This window comes from Carassius auratus, chromosome 44 (assembly GCF_003368295.1).
Source record: "Carassius auratus strain Wakin chromosome 44, ASM336829v1, whole genome shotgun sequence".
NCBI lineage: Eukaryota > Metazoa > Chordata > Actinopteri > Cypriniformes > Cyprinidae > Carassius > Carassius auratus.
In genome coordinates, this window is record NC_039286.1 from 12,801,860 (window position 1) to 12,825,859 (window position 24,000).

The following is a 24,000-nucleotide window of genomic DNA, read 5'->3' on the forward strand; positions in this document are numbered from 1 at the left end:
TTCATAGACTCATGAATATTCACTTCATTTTAGTTAATTATTCCCCAGAAAGTGATTGTTGCTACACTTTGCTCTAGATTTGTTTTTCTCACTCATGACTTGTTTAGGTAATGCATGTGTCTCAAAACCTTTTGTGCCTCCTAGACAGACAACATATTTTGCCCTAAACAATGAGATAATAGACTTTGACTGAACTTCAAAAACATCTTTAAGAGCCTATGATGCTCAGAAATGCTGTTTAATTAGGCAGCTCACAGAATGCTTATGATGTCTTAGGTAGGCGGTTTGCAAGGTTTGGGAAGCTCAACAATGTTGTGTAGGTGTGAAGATCACATGTGACGCACATGCTCAGAAATGCAGTCTACACACGCATACAGGTCACTTTTGAGAGCAAATGTATATATGCAAATGCTATGTAGGCAGCTTGATATGTTTTAAAATGCCTGAAACGTGTTCCTATGACTGCTCATTAGGTTATGACATGCCTTAAAATGCTGTCTGTGTAGGAAACTCACTAGGTTTTGAGACACTGCCCAGAAATGCTATCTATGTGGGGTTCTTACAGGTTTTAGAATTGCCAAAAAAATATGTCTAGGTAAACAGCACTTTATATTAAAGGGCATGTGCCAAAGGCTATCCATATAGATTGTTTTTGTTGTTGTTGTTGTTGTTGTTTTTTACTATGATGCCTAAAAATGCAGTCTGTGTAGGCAGTTTAAGATTATGGCGCCTAAATTTTATTATATGTTGACAACTCCCAGATTAGAAACTGATTCCCAGTAATGGTGTTCATGTATGAAAGGTTTGAGACTGGTGCTAAAAATGCAGTCTGATTAGGAAATTCACTACACTTTGAGACTATAATGTCTAAAAAAAAAAACGTAGGTTTCTCACTACAGATTTAGAGAATATGAAGTAAAGAAATGCTGTCTATGTAATTAAATCAACAGGTTTTGAGACTATTTTGCCTAAAACTGTTTTCTATTTTTGAGAATGCTCAGAAATACTGTATATGTTGGCAACTCTCTGTTTTGAGACAATGCCCCAAAATGGCATCTAAAGGAAACTCTTTTTGAGACTACGAAGACCAGAAACACAGTCTATATAGGAAACTCAATAGTTTTTGAGACTATGATGCCCAAAAATGCAGTCTAAAAATGTTTTTAATAGGCAGCTCACTAGGTTTTGAGAATGCCCAGAAATGCTGTCTATGTAGGAAACTCAATAGGTTTTGAGACAATAACGCACAAAAAATGCGGTGTATATATAGGCACCTCAATAGGTTTAGAGAAAGCAAAGAAATGCTGTCTGTGTACTAGGCAGCTGTCTGTTTTGAGACTTTGATGACTAAAAATGCCATCTATGTAGAAAACTCTCAAGGTTTTGAAACTGTGATGCCCAGACATGTTCAGTTGTAAACTCAACTAGTTGTAATGCGGCGTATGTATGTGCATGCATGGGAAATCCTGTAGTGTGGAGACTAATGACACCCAGAAATGTTGTTTATCTTTGTCTCTTATTCTTATTGAGAATAAGAGACAAATTAATAGGAAAGTCGTTTGATATGCCTTAAAATGTTGTCTATGTATAGGACTATATGATGCCTATAATGCTGTCTATGTGGTGCACAGCAGCTTTACAGCTGTCCTAAGGTGTTGTCTAGTGAGTGAGCGCAGTATGGACTGGTTTTTAGAAAGACTCCTCCCTCCGAGGCAGAGCTCGCTCCTCGCGCACGTTTCCGTGTCTCACGTGCATCAACCGCGCGCTCCTCTCAGCTGAGGGAGGGGAATGAGACAGAGCCGATATAAGAGCATCGATCCTGGCGTCAGACGCGATGGAGCGGGTGATGGAGCGCGTCGCTTTTGTGTCGGTTCTTCTCGTGTGTCTGGTGTCTGGTGAGTTTCCGCTTCAGTCTCATTACTGCGACGCGACGTGACGCGCTGACTCTGACGCAGTTATGATCACAGTGAGCGCGAGCGCTTCACGGGAGCGTCAGCGAGTCGCGTCGCGTCAAACTCACTGTCTGTTTATGGTGTCTAAATAAATTAATTATGAGTTCCTCTTTCAGTTTCTGAAACTTTCGGGAAAACAAGGCTCACACAGTTCGGTAAAACTGGCAAGATATTCACAGATTCGACTTTTTCGGATCAATAACTCGCGAGCAAAACGTTTTTGGTACACGAATTATGCCTCTTTTTAATCGTAGTGATGTAGTAAACGAGCTACAAGCGAGTTTGCCTGAAAACAAGCTTTCCTCCGCTCTGTACAAAATACGTTGATCTCAATGCGCTGGCGTCTGAGAGACAAGTCCTAAGGGACCGTCTGCAAAGTGCGAAACGCGAAAAAGGTTACTAATAAAATACTCAATAACTTCACAGTAACACACTGTAGTGTCACCAAATTCAGTTCACACATCACTGCTCTCCTGCTGCTTATACTACAATGTTGGTTTTAAAAATAGTTGCTTTTGCACAATTTTTATGATTTTTTTTATTATGAAAACGTTAATAACGTTACTGTAACACACTGTACTTTCACCAAATTCAGTTCACACATCACTGCTCTCCTACTGGTTATACTACAACACTTATATTGAAAATAGTTGCTTTTGCACAATTTTCATGAATTTTTTGTTATGAAAAACAGTTAATAACTTTACTGTAACACACTGTACTTTCACCAAATTCAGTTCACACATCACTGCTCTCCTGCTGGTTATTCTACAACAATCATTTTGAAATTAAATGATGTTGCACATTTTGTATTATGAAAAATAGTTAATAACTTCACCGTTATAGAACATAATAGTTAATAACTTTAATTTAACACACTATACTTTCACCAAATTCAGTTCACACATCACTGCTCTCCTGCTGGTTATACTACAACTTTCATTTTGAAAGAAATTGCTTTGGCACATTTTTTAGAATTTTTATTATGAAAAATAATTAATGAATTCACTATTATTGGACATAATAGCTAATAACTTTACTGTAACACACTGTACATTCATCAAATTCAGTTCACACATCACTGCTCTCCTGCTTGTTATTCTACAACACTCATTTTGAAATTAATTGATGTTGCACATTTTTTATTATGAAAAAAGTTAATAACTTCACTGTTATAGAACATAATAGTTAATAAGTTTACTGTAACACACTGTACATTCATCAAATTCAGTTCACACATCTCTGCTCTCCTGCTGGTTATACTACAACTTTCATTTTGAAAGAAATTGCTTTGGCACATTTTTTATAATTTTTATTATGAAAAATAGTTAATGAATTCACCATTATTTGACATAATAGCTAATAACTTTAATGTAACACACTGTACATTCATCAAATTCAGTTCACACATCACTGCTCTCCTGCTTGTTATTCTACAACACTCATTTTGAAACTAATTGATGTTGCACATTTTTTATTATGAAAAAAGTTAATAACTTCACTGTTATAGAACATAATAGTTAATAAGTTCACTGTAACACACTGTACATTCATCAAATTCAGTTCACACATCTCTGCTCTCCTGCTGGTTATACTACAACTTTCATTTTGTAAGTAAATGCTTTGGCACATTTTATTTTTTATTTTTATTAATAAAAAGAGTTAATAAATCAACAATTATTGGACATAATATTTAATAACTTTACTGTAACACACTGTACTTTCACCAAATTCAGTTCACACATCACTGCTCTCCTGCTGGTTATACTACAACTTTCATTTTGAAAGAAATTGCTTTGGCACATTTTTTAGAATTTTTATTATGAAAAATAATTAATGAATTCACTATTATTGGACATAATAGCTAATAACTTTACTGTAACACACTGTACATTCATCAAATTCAGTTCACACATCACTGCTCTCCTGCTGCTTATACTACAATGTTGGTTTTAAAAATAGTTGCTTTTGCACAATTGTTATGATTTTTTTTTATTATGAAAACGTTAATAACGTTACTGTAACACACTGTACTTTCACCAAATTCAGTTCACACATCACTGCTCTCCTACTGGTTATACTACAACACTTATATTGAAAATAGTTGCTTTTGCACAATTGTTATGATTTTTTTTATTATGAAAACGTTAATAACGTTACTGTAACACACTGTACTTTCACCAAATTCAGTTCATACATCACTGCTCTTCTGCTGGTTATACTACAACTTTCATTTTGAAAGTAATTGCTTTGGCACATTTTTTAGAATGTTTATTATGGAAAATAGTTAATGAATTCACCATTATTTGACATAATAGCTAATAACTTTACTGTAACACACTGTACATTCATCAAATTCAGTTCACACATCACTGCTCTCCTGCTTGTTATTCTACAACACTCATTTTGAAATTAATTGATGTTGCACATTTTTTATTATGAAAAAAGTTAATAACTTCACCGTTATAGAACATAATAGTTAATAAGTTCACTGTAACACACTGTACATTCATCAAATTCAGTTCACACATCACTGCTCTCCTGCTGGTTATACTACAACTTTAATTTTGTAAGTAATTGCTTTGGCACATTTCTTTTTAATTTTTATTAATAAAAATAGTTAATAAATTCCTCATTATTGGACATAATATTTAATAAATTTACTGTAACACACTGTACATTCATCAAAATCAGATCACACATCACTGCTCTCCTTCTGGTTTTACTACAACACTCATATTGAAAATAATTGCTTTGGCACAGTTTTTATATATTTTTTATTATGCAAAATAGGTATTAACTTTACTTTAACACACTGTATTTTCACCAAATTCAGTTCACACATAACGGCTCTCCTGTTGGTTATACTACAGCACTCATTTTGAAAATAATTGCTTTTACACGTTTTATGAATTTTAAATAAGAAAAAAACAGTTAATAAATTTACTGTAACACACTGTACTTTCACCAAATTCTGTTTACACATCACTGCTCTCCTGCTGGTTATACTACAACACTCGTTTTGAAAGTAATTGCGTTGGCACATTTTTTATTATTTTTTATTATGAAAAATAATTAATTACGTCCCCTTTAGTGAACATAATAGTTAATAACTTTACTGTAACACACTGTACTTCCACCAAATTCTGTTCAATCATCACTGCTCTCCTGCTGGTTATACTACAACACTCATATTGAAAATAATTGCTTTGGCACATTTGTTATGAATTTCTATCAAGAAAAATCATTAATAACTTTAACACACTGAACTTTCATCAAAATCAGTTCACACATCACTGCTCTCCTTATGGTTTTACTACAATACTCATATTGAAAATTATTGCTTTTGAACATTTTTTTTTATTTTTTATTATGAACAATATTTAATAACTTTACTGTAATGCACTGTACTTTCACCAAAATCAGTTCACACATCACTGCTGTCTTGCTGGTTATCCTACAACACTCATTTTGAAATTAATTGCTTTTGCATATTTTTTTTGGATTTTTTTATTATGAAAAATAGTTAATAACGTCACCGTTATTTAACATAATAGTTAATAACTTTACTGTAACAGACTGTACTTTCACCAAATTCAGTTCACACATCACTGCTCACCTGCTGGTTATACTACAACGTTCATTTTGAATGTAATTGCTTTGGTACATTTGTTATGATTATATATTAAGAAAAACAGTTAATTACTTTTCTGTTACACACTGTACTTTCATTAAAATCAGTTGACACATCACTGCTCTCCTGCTGGTTTTACTACAACACTCATATTGAAAATATTTGTGCCGGCACATTTTTTATGATATTTCTTATAATATTTTTTCTTATTAAAATAAGTTACTGTAAACTTAATGACACTGTGAGAGTATATAGTATGTTAGGTGGGTAACAACATCATTTGTGTGTAGTATTCTTATTTTTTATTATGTGCTATTAAATTCTACAGTTAACTAAAAAGTAAACTGCATTAGGTATCTAAGTTGAGATACATGTTTGTATTGTGCAGAAACAAAGTCCATAAATTAAGTAATTTTATTACATCGTGAAGTTATGTAGTTACAAAGTTATTACCTATTTTCCATAATAAACAATCATAAAAAAGAAATATGCAAAAGCAATTATTTTCAAAATAAATGTTGAAGTATAACCAGCAGGAGAGCAGTGATGTGTGAACTGAATTTGGTGGAAGTACAGTGTGTTACAGTAAAGTTATTACTATAATGTCCAATAACTGTGAAGTAATTAACAATTTTTCATGATAAAAAAAATGGTAAATAATGTGCCAAAGGAATTACTTGGAAAATGAAAGTTGTAGTATAACCAGCTGGAGAGCAGTGATGTGTGAACCGAATTTGGTGAAAGTGTAGTGTGTTACAGTAAATTTATTAACTATTGTTCATAATAAAAAAATCATAAAAAATGTGCCAAAGCAATTATTTTCAATATGAGTGTTGTGGTATAACCAGCAGGAGAGCAGTGATTTGTGAACTGAATTTGGTGAAAGTACAGTGTGTTACAGTAAAGTTATTAACTATTTTTCAAAATAAAAAATCATAACAAATATGCCAAAGCAATTACATTCAAAATGAAAGTTGTAGTATAACCAGCTGGAGAGCAGTGATGTGTGAACTGAATTTGGTGAAAGTACAGTGCATTACAGTAAAGTTATTAACTATTATGTCCAATAATGGTGAACTTAACTATTTTTTATAATAAAAAATCATAACAAATGTGCCAAAGCAATTACATTCAAAATGAAAGTTGTAGTATAACCAGCAAGAGAGCAGTGATGTGTGAACTGAATTTGGTGGAAGTACAGTGTGTTACAGTAAAGTTATTAACTATTGTTCAAAATAAAACATCATAAAAATTGTGCCAAAGCAATTACTTTTAAAATGAAAGTTGTAGAATAACCAGTAGTAGAGCAGTGATGTGTGGACTGAATTTGGTGGAAGTACAGTCTGTTACAGTAAAATTATTAACTATTATGTTCAATAATGGTGATGTTATTAACTATTTTTAATAATAAAAAATCATAAAATATTTGCAAAAGCAATTTCTTACAAAATGAAAGTTGTAGTATAACCAGCAGGAGAGCAGTGATGTGTGAACTGAATTTGGTTGAAATACAGTGTGTTACAGTAAATTATTAACTAATATGTTCAATAACGGTGACGTTATTAACTATTTTTCATAATAAAAATCATAAAGAATGTGCAAAAGCAATTAATTTCAAAATGAGTGTTGTAGTATAACCAGCAAGAGAGCAGTGATGTGTGAACTGAATTTGGTTAAAGTACAGTGTGTTACACTAAAGTTATTAGAAATTTTTCTTAATAAAAAATCATAACAAATGAGCCAAAGCAATTACATTCAAAATGAAAGTTGTAGTATAACCAGCAGGAAAGCAGTGATTTGTGAACTGAATTTTGTGGAAGTACAGTCTGTTACATTACAGTTATTAACTATTATGTTCAATAATGGTGATGTTGTTAACTATTTTTTCATAATAAAAATTCAAATAAATGTGCCAAAGCAATTACTTTCAAAATGAAAGTTGTAGTATAACCAGCAGGAGAGCAGTGATATGTGAACTGAATTTGATGGAAGTACAGTGTGTTACAGTAAAGTTATTAACTATTGTTCATGATAAAAAATCATAAGAAATGTGCCAAAGCAATTATTTTCAATATGAGTGTTGTAGTATAACCAGCAGGAGAGCAGTGATGTGTGAACTGAATTTGGTTGAAATACAGTGTGTTACAGTAAAGTTATTAACTATTATGTTCAATAACGGTGAATTCATTACTATTTTTCATAATAAAAATCATAAAGAATGTGCAAAAGCAATTAATTTCAAAATGAGTGTTGTAGTATAACCAGCAAGAGAGCAGTGATGTGTGAACTGAATTTGGTTAAAGTACAGTGTGTTACAGTAAAGTTATGAACTATTATGTTCAATAATGATGAATTTATTAACTATTTTTCATAATAAAAAATCTTAAAAATGTGCCAAAGCAATTACTTTCAAAATGAAAGTTGTAGTATAACCAGCAGGAGAGCAGTGATATGTGAACTGAATTGGGTGGAAGTACAGTGTGTTACATTAAAGTTATTAACTATTATGTTCTATAATGATGAAGTTAAATATTTAGTTTATTGCAGTGGTGGACAGTAACGGAGTAGCTTTACTTCGTTACTGTACTTAAGTACATTTTTCAAGTATCTGTACTTTACTGGAGTAGTTTTATTTTGAGTGACTTTTACTTTTACTTCACTACATTCCAAAGCATAAAATCGTACTTTTTACTTCACTGCATTTCATAAAACATATCGTTACTCCCTATAATATATCACGTGCTCCGACACGCAGAAGCGGTGTCTGATTCATCATGAACGAACTGAGTCTTTTCAAAATAAACTTTTAAATCGGATCGTGAATCGCACCAAATGATTCGTTTAGGAATTAGAATGATCCGATTGCAGCTGTTCTGGAGTCGACCACTCACTGATTCAAATGAACCGTTTAGTGCGAGTCTCCAGAAGTAAGAACCGGGAGATCTTGTGAGCGCGCGTGCGTCTGATGTTGCTAAAAGTAAGTTATTAATATCGAAATTTTGGATTAATTATTGTAACTGAAAATCATATTTAGGTCAAAATTTAGGTCAGTTGTTTGGGAACTAAATCCGTTGTAAAGAGTGATCTGTTTAAGCCCACTGAAATGCTCGAGTGCAGACGCATCAATTTTAGGTAAAAAAAAAAAAAAAAAAAAACCTTAAATAACACAGATTCAATAAAATACCTCATGCACGTTCAAATTCCCCGCTGCCCTAATGTTAAACAGTTTTATTAAAATGTCCTATGTGACGTCTGTTTTTATATTGTTTATCAACAGTAACGTTATACATATGTATATTGTTTGGATTAACTAGAAGAGTAGACAGACATAAATGTTTATTCATAACCGTACTGAAAATAAGTAAAATATTGTTAGCTGATGCTAACTGTCTAGCTAAGATTTTTAATTTTTTATAATGTCCAAATATTTTTATTCAACCACCTATATATATATATATATAATGTAGATTACACCTGGGTAGAAAAGAAAGGATGTGATGTTCAGAACATGGTAACTACAGTAATTATCAAAGTGGGAAGAGATGCACCACGTTTGGCCAGGGGTGTTTTTAAACCACAGACAAGGTTTGAGAAAGAAAAAATCATTATGAAAATATAATTATATTTTCCTTAATGCTCTTCCTAACTTCAGGCCTTATTATCATGTCATATATAGAGTTATAGTACAGACCAAAAGTTTGGACACACCTTCTCATTCAAAGAGTTTTCTTTATTTTCATGACTATGAAAATTGTAGATTCACACTGAAGGCATCAAAACTATGAATTAACACATGTGGAATTATATACATAACAAAAAAGTGTGAAACAACTGAAAATATGTCATATTGTAGGTTCTTCAAAGTAGCCACCTTTTGCTTTGATTACTGCTTTGCACACTCTAGGCATTCTCTTGATGAGCTTCAAGAGGTAGTCACCTGAAATGGTCTTCCAACAGTCTTGAACGAGTTCCCCGAGAGATGCTTAGCACTTGTTGGCCCTTTTGCCTTCTGTCTGCGGTCCAGCTCACCCCTAAACCATCTGGATTGGGTTCAGGTCCGGTGACTGTGGAGGCCAGGTCATCTGGCGCAGCACCAATTCACTCTCCTTCTTGGTCAAATAGCCCTTGATGCCTTCAGTGTGACTCTACAATTTTCATAGTCATGAAAATAAAGAAACCTCTTTGAATGAGAAGGTGTGTCCAAACTTTTGGTCTGTACTGTAACTTTGATGTTCTGTAAAACAACAAACTTTAAAATACTTTGTTCTTACTGGTGAAAATCAGATGGTCATCTCTGTTTTCTCTCAGGTACATCACAGTGTAAGCTTCACAGTTAACATCACTCTCATCAGCGTAGTCCATATCAACAACAAAAATATATCTTGACTCCATATAGTGGTTATTTTGGAAAAAACCCTGTGTATTTTGAGCAGTAGGATTATAAAAAGAATATGTGCTAATATAAAATTAAATTAAGTAGCCTATATAAAATTGCAAACATCTATCTTTCAGTACTTTTTTACTTAAGTACATAAAAAATCGAGTACTTTTGTACTTTCACTTGAGTAAGATTGGAAAAGGAGTACTTTTACTCTTACTGGAGTAATATTTTATTATATGTATCTGTACTTTTACTCAAGTACTTGACTTGTGTACTTCGTCCACCACTGGTTTATTGCACAAGTCATACATAACTTAATACATTCATTCATTCATTACATACATGAACGAACAGGACAGGAAGAATAAAATCCTATGAAGTTATTAACTATTTTTCATAATAAAAAATGTGCAACATCAATTAATTTAAAAATGAGTGTTGTAGAATAACCAGCAGGAGAGCAGTGATGTGTGAACTGAATTTGGTGAAAGTACAGTGTGTTACAGTAACGTTATTAACGTTTTAATAATAAAAAAAATCATAAAAATTGTGCAAAAGCAACTATTTTTAAAACCAACATTGTAGTATAAGCAGCAGGAGAGCAGTGATGTGTGAACTGAATTTGGTGACACTACAGTGTGTTACTGTGAAGTTATTGAGTATTTTATTAGTAACCTTTTTCGCGTTTCGCACTTTGCAGACGGTCCCTTAGGACTTGTCTCTCAGACGCCAGCGCATTGAGATCAACGTATTTTGTACAGAGCGGAGGAAAGCTTGTTTTCAGGCAAACTCGCTTGTAGCTCGTTTACTACATCACTACGAGTAAAAAGAGGCATAATTCGTGTACCAAAAACGTTTTGCTCGCGAGTTATTGATCCGAAAAAGTCGAATCTGTGAATATCTTGCCAGTTTTACCGAACTGGCTCACACACGTTTCCTCGTGCGTGCGTGCGTGTTTATCTGCATGTGTGTTTGTTTGAAACAAATCCAATTTTGTCATTGTTTTATTTATGCATGCTTTAAAATCATGGCAATGTTTTGTTACGACCGTAAAACTATATTACATAACTGTTGGATCATTTTTGACAGTTCTATCTGTATCTTGGAGTTATTTTAAGCCAGTGCGTTCAAAATGTGATACACAATAGTTACAAGTGTCTGCTATCACATGATGCAGTACAAAAGGAATATGTATGGTTTAGGGAATAAAATGTTAGAATTTACCCCATAGTCCGTGTTAGTTGTAATATAGCTGGGGTGAGATGTAACATTATGATATTAGGATAATTAAAAAATAATAATAATGATAAAAGGATTTGAATTATTAACATCACCATTCTTCCCCATTATACTGAAATTAAAACCAAAAAAATTATTCGGTAACACTTTATTTTAATGGGTCCTTGTTACATGTTACATGTACTTACTATTATAATAACAATGAATTGTGCATAATTACATCCAAGTAACCCTAAGCCGAATCCTAACCCTAACCATATAGTATGCAATTTATATTACTCAGTACTTATATGAATAATTATACTGTAACAAGTACACCTTAAAATAAATTGTAACCAAAATCGTTAATAAAACAATAATAACAATTAAAAACAAATAAACAATCAATTATATTTATGATTGTATGAATTGTATAATAAATAATACAATTTAGTTTAACTGGATGAACTAAAATAACTGAAACTAAAACTAAATAAACTAAATAAAGCAAATAAAAACTTTATGGACATATTTAAAAAAAAATAACAGAAATGAGAAAAACACCAAAGATTGCAAAAAAAGTATAAAAATAAAAACATTCAAAATATTAATATAAACTCTAATAGTATCTGCGCTAATTATTTACCCTGATATTTTACAATTATAATAATATAATTAATTGTGTTCAAACATAATGCTTATAATAGTACATATACATATATATATATATATAGAGAGAGAGAGAGAGAGAGAGAGAGAGAGGCCTATTTAAAAGAAAAATACAGAGGCGTTTATTAATTTAATGCAACTTGTAGTAGATTTGTATTTAGATTAAAATCGTCCTGTATCTTCATCACTGTCCATCACTAAAGTCAAACATAGTGTACGTCCACACAGATGTTTCTCAGGTTTAGCATGTACCAACTTAAACCTGCGGTAAAAAAAGCTGTGTCCATTTCCCGCAGCTAACAGTGATGCAGCATGTGTTTGCGTTTATTTCCCTGGCAGACGCAGATACTGAAGCAACGTCCAGCCGAATGTTGAGACGGTTACGTCATCACATGCTTGTTGCTGTAGAAAAGTTTGTGCAGTTTGTAGAATGTCTATGAATCAGCTGGTGATTTTCAGTGGATTTATGAAGTCATGTCCCCATTTTTCAAAACACTTATAAATCATACAGAATGAGTTTTTTTGAGAAAGTAAAAATGCACAAAGTTTCCTGTGAGGGTTAGGGTTAGGTGTAGGGTTGGTGTAGGGTGATAGAAAATACAGTTTCTACAGTATAAAAACCATTACACCTATGGGATGAACACACTTTACACAAAAACAAACGTGTGTGTGTGTGTGTGTGTGTGTGTGAACATGCGTGTGTGTGTGTGTGTCTGTGTGTGTGTGTGTATAATCAAATAAAAAAAAATACCACATTAAATTAAAATAAATGAACTAATATCAACAAATGTTTTTTGGATTTTGAAATGTATTAGGAAATGTTGAAGTGGGCATTAATTAAGATGCTGTAAAATTATATTTGTTGGTTATTAATGTTAACTTACATAACATGACTAGTGTTTAAAAAACGAAACCTTATTGTAAAGTGTTACCAGATAAATACATGTGTATAAAACGGCTATTTTTATAGAGCTGGGTAAAGATTTGTCAAAAGTGTCAGCTTTTTCTACATGCTGGTTTCCGGTTTGAGTGAATAGTGTAAGTGTAATTGATTTGAAGTGATTGTAATGCAGGGAATGAATAATATGGAAACATTTCTCTCTGTGTTTTGCAGTGCGTACTTCAGAAACGAAGGTCTTCAGACTCCCTCAGCTCTGTAAGTTCTGTGACGCTGAATCCACGGCGTGCGCCGCCACCGGCGTCTGCGAAACCTCGTGTAACATCGCCTCCATCTGCGAGAGTCCCGACGAGGTGTGCGTCAGCGCCTGGTACGTGTTTTACATCTGTGTCTCTGTTTACAGACTCGATCTGCAAATCTGAATCTCAACGATGCTGAAATATCACTGTTAGGAAGCAGAGTCATCTGCTCTGTGTCCAGTAGCACAGCCGTTCAACTCTTCATACATCTCAATTTGAACATTTATTAGCCTTTAAAAACTTCTGATTGAAGTGAACATAGCTGAGAAACAGCCGATCAGCTCACAGTGTGCATGTTGTGTTTCAGGAGGAGGAGCGGAGGGAACGCCATCATAGAGATGATGTGTCACAATCCGGCGCTCCCGTTTTACGGCCAGTATCTGACGGACTACAACAACACCGTCTGTCAGATGAAGCAGGTGGAGGACACGGAGGAGGAGGTTTACATCTGCTCCTGCAATAAGGAAGAGTGCAACGATCGGCTCTTCTTCACTGACGGTGAGACGCTCAACACTTATTAATCAAGGATGCATTCAATTGATCAAAAGTGAGGTATGATGTTACAACGGATTTCTATTTCAATTAAATGCTGCTCTTTTGAGAACATTCTATTAATCTGTGAATCGTGGAAAATTAAATGCATCACAGTTTCCACAAAAATATTGTGTAGCATGACTGTTTTCAAAATTGATAATAATCAGAAATGTTTCAGTATAAAAGAATGATTTCTGAAGATCATGTGACACTGAAGACTGGAGGAATGATGCTAAAAAAATACAGCTGTGCATCACCGAAATAAATTACAGTTTAACAGATACTCACACAGAAAACAGCTATTCTAATTCTTATAATATTTCACAATTTTACAGTATTATTTATTAAATAAATGCATCCTTTGTGAGCAGAGGATACTCTTTAAAAAACAAGTGTGTCGTTCTCAAACAGAATAAGAATATTAAGAGCCTTACGTCACAGTTTTGTCACTTTCACACTGTTTGTAAGTCCTTTTGAAAGCAATTGTTGGGTAAATTGTGTAAGTGGTTTCCTAAAATGTCTCTGTAGAGGTGCTGAAGCCTTCAGACGTGTGGTTTCCTGTCTGTGTTTATAGATCATCACTGGCAGAAATGCTGTTTTTATAGTCGTGTGTTATTTCTGCGTGTGCAGTTAGTCTCAGACCGCACATCACTCTGTTAACTGTAATGCATAACATTATGTGGTTTTGCACAAGGAAAGCACCACAGATATGGTTTAATAATGTTTATATATTTGTACTGGAAAACAAGATCAAAACACTGAATACATTTGTGAAAATGTGATGTTTTTTTATATATATATGTGAATATCTAGTTTAGTTGCTTCCAAACGCTGGAAATAAACGATAAGAAATGGAAAGTAATTGTGTTCAAAATTATAACATTTAATGACTAACATTCTGGAAAAATAAATGTAAATAAATATATATATATATATATATATATATATATATATATATATATATAATTTTAAATAATTTTCATTTTAAATTATAGAATTGTATATAATAAAATACAAGTATCCAAATAAAAAAAAAAAAAAAAACATGTTTTTAAAATAATTTTCAAAAAAAAAAAATATTTTTATGTATTATGTAACGGCACGCATCACAGTTTTGTTTTAATTAATGACTCATTAATTATGGCACCTAATCATGTCCATAATTATGGCCGCTTATACAAATTCTTCAATGACAAATATTTTTATTATAATTTTCCTCTGAAATAAATTATTATAATTATTATTTGTATACTAATTACATTTTTGTTAATTTTTTTTATTTTATTATTTGTATTACTGATGATTTTTGGATATTGGTATTTTATTATTTTTTTCACATTTTAATTTTACGTTGGTGATTTAAGAGCTTCAGCTTAAACGTATTTTAGTTGTTGTTGGTTTTTTTTTGTTTTTTTTGCCAAGCCGACGTTCATAATGTTCCGTTACTTTGAGTATTTCATCTAATATTTATATTTATTTTTAACTTCATTTCAGTCAACATGTAATAGTTTTTAGTTAGCGGTAATAACCCAGGTGTGTGGTCATTTTCCAGTTTCACCTCCTCCAGGAACCGAATCTTCTCTCAGTAAGAGGACTCTCTCGTTGATGCTGTTGGTCAGTCTGTTCCCCGTCCTGATCGCTGTCGTCGTTCTCCTCTCGGCCTTCTACTGCTTTCACGTGTTTGACCAGCACAACCTCAATGCGCCCAAAACCAACGGCATCCAAATTGAGACCTGCGCGATCATCGTAAGCGACGACGACCGATCCGACAGCAGCTCGGCCAACAGCCTGAACCACAACACCGAGTTACTCCCGATCCAGCTGGACGCTATTGTGGGGAACGGCCGCTTCGCTGAAGTCTACAGAGCCAAACTCAAGCAGGGAGCGACGGACGAATCCTTCCAGAAGGTAGCGGTGAAGGTATTTCCGTACGAAGAATACGCCTCGTGGAAAACCGAGTGGGAGATTTTCTCAGACACTGAGCTACGGCACGAGAACGTGCTTCAGTTTCTAACTGCCGAGGACCGGAAGGCCGAGCGACGCTATTGGTTGATAACAGCCTATCACGAGCGAGGAAACCTGCAGGAGTTCCTGACGCAGCACGTGATTGGCTGGGACGAGCTGTGCCGATTGGGCTGGTCTCTGGCGAGGGGCGTGGCTCACCTCCATGCTGACCGGACGCCGTGTGGACGCTCCAAAGCGCCCATCGCACACCGGGACCTGAAGAGCGCGAACGTCCTGGTGAAAGCAGACCTCAGCTGCTGTCTGTGCGACTTCGGTCTCAGTCTGAGACTCAATAATTCCATGTCTCCTGAAGAACTGGCCAACAGCGGACAGGTGAGAAGCTAATCAGTGTAGTGCTAGCAACCCTGCGGCATCTTCAGGAAAACTTCAGGAAATGATAAGGAATCTTCCCAACTCAGCCCCAAAGAATTATGCTAATACAGCTCAGGGTTTCAACAAATCGATAAAAACTAGATATAAATGTATAATTATATTATAACTTAAAGGGTTAGTTCACCCAAAAATGAAAATTATGTCATTAATAACTCACCCTTATGCTGTTCCAAACATGTAAGACCTCCTTTTATTCGTAACACAGTTTAAGATATTTTATATTTAGTCTGAGAGCTCTCAGTCCCTCCATTGAAGCTGTGTGTACGGTCTACTGTCCATGTCCAGAAAGGTAAGAAAAACATCATCAAAGTAGTCCATGTGACATCAGAGGGTCCGTTAGAATATTTTGAAGCATTGAAAATACATTTTGGTCCAAAAATAGCAAAAACGACGACTTTATTCAGCATTGTCTTCTCTTCCGTGTCTGTTGTGAGAGAGAGTTCAAATCAAAGCAGTCTGGATATCCGGTTCGCGAACGAATCATTCAGTTCACCAAATCGAACTGAATCGTTTTAAACGGTTCGCGTCTCTAATGCGCATTAATCCACAAATGAATTAAGCTGTTAACTTTTTTAATGTGGCTGACACTCCCTCTGAGTTAAAATAAACCAATATCCCGGAGTAATGCATGCACTCAAACAGTACACTGACTGAACTGCTGTGATGATGAACACCGAGCCGAGCCAGATAATGAACAAAACATTGACTCGTTCACGAGTCAAGAACCGTTTCTGTCAGACGCGTCCGATTCGTGAACCGAGGAGCTGATGATACTGCGCATGTGTGATTCAGCGTGAAGCAGACCGACACACAGAGCGTCTGAACTGAACTGATTCTTTTGGTGATTGATTCTGAACTGATTCTGTGCTAGTGTTATGGGTGCGGGTAAACCGAAGGCTTGAATCAAGCATCTCCAAGACCCTCCTCGAATCAAGGGCAATCATCGCAAATGACACCATTACGTCGAGCGCAAAAGAACTGGTGAACCGTTTTCTTCAACCAGTTTATTGAATCGAACTGTCCGAAAGAACTACTGGTGATCCGAACACCGATGCAACCGGTTCTTCACTCGTGAACGAGTCAGTCTATTGTTCGTTATCTGGTTCGGCTCGGTGTTCATCACAGCAGTTCAGTCAGTGTACTGTTTGAGTAAATGAATTACTCCGGGATATTGGTTTGTTTGAACTCAGAGGAAGTGTCAGCCACATTAAACAAGTTAACAGCTTAAGTCATTTGTGGATTAATGCGTATTAGAGATGCGAACCGTTTAAAACAATTCAGTTCGATTTGGTGAACTGAATGATTCGTTCGCGAACCAGAAATCCTGCTTTGATTTGAACTCTCTCTCACACAGACACGGAAGAGAAGACAATGCTGAAAAAAGTCGTAGTTTTTGGTATTTTTGGACCAAAATGTATTTTCAATGCTTCAAAAAATTCTAACTCTGTAAAATCCCTGTAAAATCCCTCTGATGTCACATGGACTACTTTGATGATGTTTTTCTTCTCTTTCTGGACATGGACAGTAGACCGTACACACAGCTTCAATGGAGGGACTGAGAGCTCTCGGACTAAATCTAAAATATCTTAAACTGTGTTCAGAAGATAAAAGAAGGTCTTACATGTTTGGAACAACATGAGGGTGAGTTATTAATGACATAATTTTCATTTTTGGGCGAACTAACCCTTTAAATTATGTAAATTATATGTTCAATATGTAGTTTATATATATGAAATCATAAAACTTTTTAGATAGTATATGGTCTTATTATAAAATTATAATCATTATAATAAATGATATATCAAATTGTTTATATATATATATATATATATATATATATAAAACATTTAATTGTTAGTGTATTATTTTTTTATTTAAAAATACTACTCCATTAATTTTTTTATATATATTTTAAAAATATAATTTTTTGTATGTATTAGTTTATAATTATACTCATAATAACTAATTTATTTCTATATATAATTTATAACTAATTTATATATATATATATATGATTAAAATATTAAATGTAAAATTATATATATATAAAATTAATTTTTAAAACATAAAAAATTCAATTATTCTTATACAGTATTAGTAATTCATTGCATTTCTCTATTAAAATATTTGTGTGATGAAAATGTCAGTGCCAAATTTCTAATAAAATTCATAGCTAGCAGATACAAAACAGTTTACGCATGAATTACAATCAGTGTTTGGTTTTATGCCATAGTTTTGTTTTTCCTTAGTACAGTGATGGTTTACGGTTAGTTATGACGATTACTGAGCGTGATGAGGTCAGTGTAAGTGTAAAAATAATAAAACAACATCAAAGACTGAAAGAGAAAGTAATGTCTGTTTGAACCACACCCTCAATAAAAATAATCATGATTATGATGATTATGGAGGAATTAAAGCATTATATTTAAAGAGAAAGTTGCATGGTGCAACACTGAACTGAAAGTGCACCACAAATGCTCATATTTTCTCGAAGTCCAGTCTAGAATTATTTTTAAATGAAAGCATTTAATTTAAAGCAATAGAATTTGTTTTTAGTTCTGTGTTACTCATTGTACAGCTGAAAAAACAAGCATTTCAAAATAAAAGTCCGTATTTTGCATTACGTCTTAAACATATTAAATCGATCATAATAATGTGTTTAAGTTGAGTGTAAGTTCTCATTAGATAAGTTGGGAGTGTTTTCAGGACGTGTTGTCTGCCAGATATATGGCTCCTGAGGTGCTGGAGTCCAGGATGGATCTGGAGAACATCGAGTCCTTCAAACAGGCCGACGTTTACTCCATGGCTCTGGTTCTGTGGGAAATCACGTCCAGATGCAGCGCCATCGGCGGTGAGACACGTCCTTCAGTGGTTACACTCACCATATCACACACACACACACAAAAAACACCCCTTCCCCTGTCGGATTTACAAATAAAAATAAATACGTAGTCATAAGAAAAAGATGTAGTTGTTTTTAATAAAATTGTATACAAAATTTATATTATATTATATTATATTATACAGTATTAAATATGTTTTGTTTTTTTTTATATTACAACTATATAATCTTATTAAATAGAATAATCCATATTTAAACACTGTAGAATTTAAATATTTAATATTGTAATATTTAATAACATTTCTATTTATATATACAATCTTAATGTAATATTTAATCTAATATTTAAACCTTTAAAATATCTTAATATATTTATATTAAAATATAGATACATAAATGTCTTATATATATATACATATGTGTGTGTATATATATATATATATATATATATATATTAGTTGAATATTAATTTAATACCTAAAAATATTATTTTACAAATAATTTATATGTATATATATATATATATATATATATATATATATATATATATATATATATATGTAGAGAGAGAGAGAGAAAGAGAATATAAAAATATAATTATAATAATTATATAAATCAGATATATATTATATTAAGCAAATGCATTAAATATTATATTATATTTTATATATATATGTACATAATTATATTACATGTATTTTATATATACCATTTATATGATGATATTATAACTTCTGTACATTTGATTACATTTGATTAATTATAATAATTACATAAAATATAATCTATTATTTTATTATAGAAAAACAAAAAAGGTTATATTTGTGTATTTTAAATAGTTGTAATTATATCATATTGTTATAATATTAATAAATGTGTTATACATTTTTTTTGTCTTTAACATATATAATTGTAGAAAAGCACCAGTCTAGCTTTGTTCAGAAGTTCCCAGGAAATGCATGCGTCAGAAACAGGAAGCACCGCTGTCATGAGACGTGTCATGTCACACAGCCCACTTCCTGTACCTGAACCATGCACTTCCTCTTTGTTGTTGTTGTTGTTTAAGGGTGTTTCAGATTCAAGAGTATTTGCGGCGGGAAACTACCAGATTTGTGTTGCTTGTTGTGAATGGCTGGTTAAAACCCTGCTGATTCACTTCCCACAATGCAACTCTCCAGTGATTCCCCGCCGCTCTGAGCACAGAGCTCATGCTGGTGTGTGTGTGTGTGTGTGTGTGTGTGTGTGTGTGTGTGTGTGTGTGTGTGTGTGTGTGTGTGTGCAGATGTGCGGGAGTACGAGCCTCCGTTCGGGAAGCTGAAGGATCATCTGTGTGTGGAGAGCATGAAGGATGACATCATCAGAGACCGACTGAGACCCGAGATCCCGTCCAGCTGGACTAACCACACGGTAACTAGCTAAACTAGTCTCACAGAGCCTGACGCTTCACTAAACCAGCGCCCCACAGACCCCAAGAACCTTCTGCTGCTGGAACAGATTCAGACCTTTTTATTTACAGCAGGGTTATAATAGTTAACTAAAACTGAAACTTTCTACTTGAAATAAACTGAATGTTAACTGAAATAAAATATAAGTATTAAACTTATTTTTTTTCATCTAGTTTCCAAAGCGACATTTCTCATCTTAATTTAGTTTAGCATATAACTAATGCATAACTAAAATAACTTAGACTTAAATAAAACAATATAGACCTATTCTAAAAAAAAAAAAAAAATGGCACAAAATTAATAAAACTCACTAAAATCAGTATAAAAGCGAAAAATATATCAAAATCAATTTTAATTTAAGAAATATTAACAAAAACTATAATATTAAATATCTACTTACTAAAGTATTGTGCTGGCAGATTTAAGATTTATTAAACTACTTTATTATTTAAATATACATTTTATTATTCATTTTATTTGTATGGATTTTGTGTATTGTATATTGTATATAGTATTTTTTTAATCTAAATTGTATTATTTCTTTAAATACATTTTTATTGATTTTAATGAAATATTATATTTTATATATATTATAATCACTCTAGTACTATACTGGTAGATTAATTATTTATTTATTAAACAATTTAATTATTTAAATTTAATTTGTATTGTATATTTAAATCTATAGTTTTTATTATTTATTTATTTAAAGTAATTTCATTTATTATAATCGTTTATTAATTCATTTTAATCATTAATATATTTAGTTTAATCTTATTTGTATTTATATTTATTTAAATCAGTTTTTAAACTCATTTTTATTATTTATTTTATTTTAATCCATTGTTTTTATTATCCTTTTTAATATAATTAAAAAATTTAATCTTTGTTATTATTTTTTTTTATCATTATTTATTATTATATATTATTGAATCATTATTTATGTATTCAGTGGAATCTTTTTATTATTTATCTATATTTAAACTCTAAACTTCTCCATGCAATGTAAGTCGCTTTGGATAAAAGCGTCTGCTAAATGCATAAATGAATGTATTTTACGCTCCTCCCCAGGGCGTCCAGCTGCTGTGCTCCAGTATAGAGGAGTGCTGGGATCACGAGCCTGAGGCGCGTCTGACGGCGCAGTGCATCGTGGAGCGATTCAGTGAAATCAGCAGCACCGTGATCTCAGTCAGCTCCGACGACAAGAGCGCACAGGATTCTGGGAACGATGAGAAATAGATCCGAACCGCAGACCCCCGACCTGTGACATTTGCACTTTACAGGAACAACTGAACACCAAAAACATGCTTGTGTCCAGCACAGGTGACGTTTATTCAGCTATGAACTCATACTCAATATCCAGAGCGCGTGTATGATGCCAGTCGCTCGTTATCATCATTATAAGCTTCAGGGAAAATCTGCTTCGCTCACGTGAAACAGTCAAAGACAGAGAGGAACATGAGTCCTGACGCAAAGGATTCTGGGACGTGCATCAAGAGACCAAGTAAAGAGACAGTATTATAAATCCCCAAGATGATTATGAGTGATAAATCAGACCGAATCCAGCGGATTTAAGTGTTTATTAAAGACAAATACAGAAGATGTGAGCCAAAGATGATCCAAATATGAATTCTGCTGTATTTGAGACTCTCAGGTGAAGCTGTTTGTTTATTAAATGTGAAAATACCGTCTTTTACAAACTTTTAGATTGATTTTGATAAGTGTTGATCTAATTCTTCCAGGCAAGTATAAAAGCCATGAAAATGAGCATATTTTCCTATGCATACAGTGTATAATCATTGCATATATTTGTGTAAAAACTTTATAAAACATCCTAAATCATTCATTGTTTGTGAATCATGTTTTGTGGACTGCAAACACACTCTGATAATATCATGTGCTGCCCCCTGCTGGACAGATTCAGCTTCACATTAATGCAGAATATCAGTTATTTTTTTCTTAGATATTAAAATATGAAAAAGCACCATGCATGGTGGTTAGATACTCAGACTTTTATTTGAAAGCTCAGGGATTCGAGTCAACAGAATGTTATATATTATAATGTATATAATAAATCAGTGAGGTGAGGATGTGGTTATAAGCACCTGTCAATCAATAGCGGTGGGCGGGGCTACTGCAGTATCACCTCACATTGAAGACAGGATCCAAACCGCTTGCTTTTCACCTGGTATGGTTTTATGAAGATTTAAAAAAAGACTGGTTGGATTCTTATCATACTAAGATGGTTGTGTAGACACATTTCTGTCCAAACACCTTGTAAAAGTGCATTTTGCATCATAGGTGCCCTTTAAAATTATTTTTCTTGCAGTTGCTTTTATCCAAAGCACTAATATTGCATTCATGCTAACAATTTCTTCCAAACATGCGTTCCCTGGGATTCAAACCCCCAACTTTGTGCTTGCTAATACAATGCTTTACCACAGGAGCACTTTGCAATGAAATCACAACGCTGTGTGAACTCAACCAATCAGGATGTTTAGCGCCGAAGTCCCGCCCCCGAAAGTTCCCGCACTTTGAAAAAGTACCACCTCGCCAGCAGTGACTTTCTGAGGGGCATTTTTTGACCTGGAACTTTATTTAGTTATTGGTTCTTGCGGTGGAAACACACCAAGTACCAGCCCAAAGTCCCTAGCTCCTGGATAAAGTTCCTGCGGCTATTGTTTGCTGTTAGTCAGTTAAAGGTGATGTGTAGTAATCTCAGTGGACAGTAGGGGGAGACACTGTGCTGATTAGGGACTGTGTGATTAACGGCTCTGCTCTCATGGAGAATAGTTATTTATAGAGCATATTTTATTTTAGATGAACTAGAAACAATGTTTAATTTATAAAGTTTTTTTTAGAGTCGGTAACAAAAGGCTGAAGCCACAGCCAATGATGAAAGTCTTTGCGAAAGGAGACTCCGCCCCATTTTGGAGATCAGGCCTCATTTTGGAAATCTCTGGTCTGCAGTTATACCCACTTGGAGTCATAGACAGTAAAAGAAATGGACACAGCGACCCCATTGGATTCAACAGAGAAAAATGAAGTCAATTAAAATTTAAAATTTCCTAAATTTGTTACTTCAGACTTACGTTCCCTCTAGAAGCTTGTGTTCTGCAAGTGAACGTCGCTTGATTGTTAATCCCAAAGAAGCACAAAGTCATTTTTACGGACTTTTAAATTAAATGTTCCCTTCTGGTGGAATGAACTCCCCAACTCAATCCGAGCAGCTGAGTCCTTAGCCATCTTCAAGAATCGGCTTAAAACACATCTCTTCCATCTTTATTTGACCCTCTAACTTTTTAAACTCACTATTCTAATTCTATTCTTTAATCTAACTACCTTTTCTAATAATTTTTTATTCTACTTTTTTTCCCATTTATTGTGCAATTGTGTGTGTGTGTGTGTGTAAAGATCTCTAACACTAGCTTGCTCTATTCTTTTTTTATTCTGTTTTCTTTTTTATATATGTATTATATTATTTAAAATCCCATGCTACGTGTACTTTGTTAACCTAACTGAGACTTGTTATATCATTGCTCTTTTTGTTGTTTTTGATTGCTTCCACTTTCCTCATCTGTAAGTCGCTTTGGATAAAAGCTTCTGCTAAATGAATAAATGTAAATGTAATTAAAAGCACACACTTCCTGGGGGTCGAGCTACTGCGCAGACTCAGATTGATCTTGATGATGTAGATGTCACGTGAACCTGTAAATCTTCTAATCGCTGTG

At 33.5% G+C, this 24,000-nt stretch overlaps 2 protein-coding genes across 2 annotated transcripts in view; one reads left to right on the plus strand and one right to left on the minus strand.

The window, feature by feature from the left end:
• LOC113062565 (serine/threonine-protein phosphatase 6 regulatory ankyrin repeat subunit A-like) overlaps positions 1 to 24,000 on the minus strand; it is a 215,327-nt gene that overhangs the window by 31,556 nt on the left and 159,771 nt on the right. The window lies entirely within an intron of this gene.
• Positions 1,717 to 22,115, plus strand: LOC113062562 (TGF-beta receptor type-2-like). Its single transcript, XM_026232486.1, has 7 exons — positions 1,717 to 1,895; positions 12,969 to 13,122; positions 13,359 to 13,549; positions 15,138 to 15,922; positions 18,689 to 18,833; positions 20,107 to 20,231; positions 21,341 to 22,115. Exons 1-7 carry the CDS (start codon positions 1,835 to 1,837, stop codon positions 21,506 to 21,508), a joined length of 1,629 nt encoding a protein of 542 aa, XP_026088271.1. The 5' UTR covers positions 1,717 to 1,834; the 3' UTR covers positions 21,509 to 22,115.

Excerpts from the sequence above, each read along its gene's own strand:
- LOC113062562 (XM_026232486.1), top strand. The coding sequence starts at position 1,835 with ATGGAGCGGGTGATGGAGCGCGTCGCTTTTGTGTCGGTTCTTCTCGTG. Across the intron at positions 18,834-20,106 it reads CAGATGCAGCGCCATCGGCG|ATGTGCGGGAGTACGAGCCT; the intron begins GTGAGACACGTC and ends GTGTGTGTGCAG. Across the intron at positions 20,232-21,340 it reads CCAGCTGGACTAACCACACG|GGCGTCCAGCTGCTGTGCTC; the intron begins GTAACTAGCTAA and ends GCTCCTCCCCAG.